The 3,689-nt window shown below is 39.9% G+C and overlaps 1 protein-coding gene across 1 annotated transcript; it reads right to left on the reverse strand.

Moving 5' to 3' along the window:
• Positions 1-193: 193 nt before the first annotated feature.
• Positions 194-3,449, reverse strand: LOC121965169 (unconventional myosin-VIIa-like; the record flags this gene model as incomplete). Its single annotated transcript, XM_042515326.1, has 8 exons — positions 194-329; positions 460-670; positions 816-958; positions 1,508-1,627; positions 1,761-1,837; positions 2,626-2,779; positions 2,881-2,994; positions 3,307-3,449. Coding segments are annotated over 8 exons (1,098 nt in total), but the record flags the coding sequence as incomplete, so codon positions are not given.
• Positions 3,450-3,689: the final 240 nt, after the last annotated feature.

Raw genomic sequence — 3,689 nt, forward strand, 5'->3', positions numbered from 1 at the left:
TACAATTTTTTGGCACGTTTCTTGCCAAGTTGCTCATTGTCCTCTAGCCGGTGCTTTTGAAATAAATTGCACCAATATGCTCAATGTTCAAAGGTTTAAACACAAAAACATGGGAAATATGGTTCAGGTTAAAAAATACAAAAATGATCCTTTAAGTCTTTAACTGGAGTTTTTGTGTGATTTGCTCTCGTACCTTTGGAGTCGTAGTAAACTACGCCTGCAAAGTGGCGAATCCCAAAGTCGGTGTCGTGTTTGCTTTTGGAGGCGATGTAGTTCTGGTTCTGATGATGCAGCGAGTTCATCTTGTCCAGCATCGTGAAGTCGGAGCCCTGAGACACACCCAACAATGCTTTCAATTAAAAATGAGTGAACAGATTTTACTTAAGTGACAGATTATTACAGTAAGACCTTATAATGTTTATGATTTGAATAAAAAGCATCCCTGTATAGAGCGTGCACCTTTGGAAAATGGCTCTCTTCATCGATCAGAGACAGCAGGTTGCAGGGTTTCACAGCCAGGACGTCCAGGATGTCCTGATTGTCACTGAACTTGATGTTATTCCACACGATGTCCTCTTTCAGGTACTCCTTCTGCTCCAGCTTGAAGATGTGGGCCACGAAGAACTGCTGCAGCTTTTCATTGGCAAAATTAATGCACAGCTGCTCGAAGCTGTAAAAGGACAGAATGACATTAAAGGGATAGTTCTGATTTTTTGAAATGAGGTTATACGAGGTGCTTAAGGCAGGAGAATCAGCCGAGCAGCTGTGGACAAGGCGGCGACAAAATGTACAAACACCTAAAGAAACGTGCCGACCTGTTTGTGTCGAAGTTCTCAAAGCCAAAGATATCGAGCAGACCGATGGACAGGAAGGCAGATTTGGGGCTTCTGGCCAACCTCTTGTGGATGACGCTGTTGATCTTCCCAACGATCCATATGAACAGTTTATTGTAGATCGCCTGAAAGATCACATTTGATATCAAGCATTAAAGTGTATTCACGAGTTTATGGCTTTTTAAAATCACCCTCTCACTACAGCTGCTCTCCTTGCATTGTACTCTTTTAACCCTTTGAACCCCGAGCAAAGTGACTTGATTTCTTTGAAACATACAAAAAAAAATTGCAAAATCTAACAAGAAAATGACCTCAAGAAAGTGTCAAGAAAGTTTGACTTTTTTTCTGTAACAGAATTTGAAATATATAATTATTTCTGGACATTTTCCCCTCGTTTTTGATCATATGTAATAACCCCCCTCCCAGTTCATTTTAAGATCACTTTATTTTCAGTCTGTTTTCAGTTTGCGGGACATCATATATTATTATGAAATCAAATTGTGCAAACATGTACACAATGTGTAATCTCGTTCTCTCTGCAATCAAAGGTTGAGATTGTTGAACTGGCACACTTCCTTATAAATACCCACGCAGCGTTTATAGGGTGCGGTTCCTTTTATCCGGAGTCCAATACAGAAATGCGTGACATTGTGATTTAGCCGCTGAGTCATTACCTTGACAAAGGCGTCTCTGCAGTCGGACGCCTGTTCGGAGCTGAGGGGTTTGGTCACCCTCTCTCTGTTGGTCATAAAGGAGCGATGAGTCAAACTGGTCGCCAGGGACGACTTGTGGACCTGAAGAAACACAGACACACTTCATCATTTAATGCTGAAGAATGATGATCAGTTTATGGAGGTTAAAGTTGACTCAGTCTCCTTTTTTATGACAAAATGTGAAACAGAATCAGGTTTTGTGTCGAGCGCTCACCTCCAGTAACGATGCTGCCATGCTGAAGTGCTCTGACTTGCTGACATCGCTGGTTTCCAGGTTATTCTCTGTGTTGGCTGAAAGAAAAAAAAGATCAAATTTAACAAAAATAGCATCTCAACGTTTCACAAAGGCGGGCGAGGTCACATCTAGAGGTATAACGTAAATAAATCTTGCATTCACGTCATGTGATATATCTAAGACTTTCGAAATAAAGTCATAATATTATGAGAAAAAAAGACCCAACATTTTGAGGAGAAAAGTTTTAATATAATGAGAATAAACTCGTAACGTTATGAGAATAAAGTTGTAGTTTTATGAGAAAAAAATTGTAATTTTACATTTAATTTGACAGTGTTGTGCCGTGCCACACACAGTCAACAGGTAATGTCATGTCGCCAAATTTCCTGTTTTATAGTTTTCTGGCAATATGTTTATTCTGTAAAATAATATCCACATTCTCATAAAATTAAGATTTTTTTTCTCAGAAAATGATGACTTTATTCTCTTAATATTAAGAGTTTGTTCTCATAATATTAATTCTTCTTTTCTCATATATTAAGACTTTTTTTCTGGAAATTCTGACTTTATTCTCATATTATTTTGACTTTATTTTTAAAATCTAACATTGTTTCTCTTTAACATGGCCCGAATCGTCCGTCAGCAGGATAAAATTACGAATTTATTCTCGGAATATTGAGAGTTAAGACTCTACTTCTTTTATAATATTTCTACTTCTTTTCCCATATAATAAGACTTTTTTCTCATAATATTATTACAACTTTGTTCTCGAAGTCTTCCTTTTTTTTTCTTTAACATAGCCCTAATCCTCCGTCAGATTATTGAGATGAATTTGTTGACTCACCCTGGAAGCAGACGTTTCCCAGGTGTAAAATCGCTGCCAGCAGCTTGAGGATTTCTTGACACTGGCTTCCTGAGAAGGTCAGGATTTTCATGGCAGACTGAATTCGCTGGTAGTCTTCAGCGTCGTCTCTGCCGTCACATGTGATACAGCCGCCCTGCAGCACACGAGAGGGAGCGTTGAGATTATTTACTGAACGTAGACTATGTGTTGTTTGGTTCAGGAGGTAAACTGAGCTGCAGGTGGCTGTTGTTATACCTTGGTAAGAAACTTGTATTCCTTGGCATCTTTGAGGCTCAAAGTTTTCTTCTCCTCTGCTGTGATTCCTGCCAGCATGCAGTAAAACACGTGATAGTTTCTCTCCTCCAGGGCCTGAAACGGTGGGGGAAAACATTAACTATTATTGTCACAAAAAGATAAACTGAAAGTGTTTGCAGGGTGTAACTTTTCACTCAGGTGGGTGTAAGACAAATGAGCTCATAACACATCACATGGCTCCCTGTGTTTTTACTCCTCAGGCCAGCGAGCCACTGATGACACAACACACAGTTATCTACCTTCTCTGCAGGGCACCGAGAGCTCGCTGCCCACGATAACGACACGTTTATGTAAGCAGCTTTTATAGGTCTATAGCATGAATCTGCCCCCTGGACAGATAAGAAGAAGAGGACAGAGCTAACGCACCTGATGGCAGACACGGGACTTTTCCAGGAGATACTGCTCCACGCGAGCGCCTTGGATCACTCCGTCATCACTGAAGAAGATCTCCAAATATTTCCCGAAGCGGCTGGAGTTGTCGTTGCGGATTGTTTTTGCATTTCCAAACGCTGTGTGGGGCAGAACAGAGATGTTTCAGCACTTATTGTCTTTATTATTATTATTATTATTATAAGACCATGACTGCTGTAACTGCCCTCTTTTAACCCTTTGAAACCTGAGCAAACTGACTTTGTTTCTTTGAAAAAAAATAGGAAGAGGGCAACAAGCAACTTAACAAGAAACAGCCCAAAAATTAGTGAGAAATTTGTGAAATCTTATAAGAAAATTATTTTAAACCCCACCCCCCA

Source organism: Plectropomus leopardus, unplaced genomic scaffold (assembly GCF_008729295.1).
Source record: "Plectropomus leopardus isolate mb unplaced genomic scaffold, YSFRI_Pleo_2.0 unplaced_scaffold18874, whole genome shotgun sequence".
NCBI lineage: Eukaryota > Metazoa > Chordata > Actinopteri > Perciformes > Serranidae > Plectropomus > Plectropomus leopardus.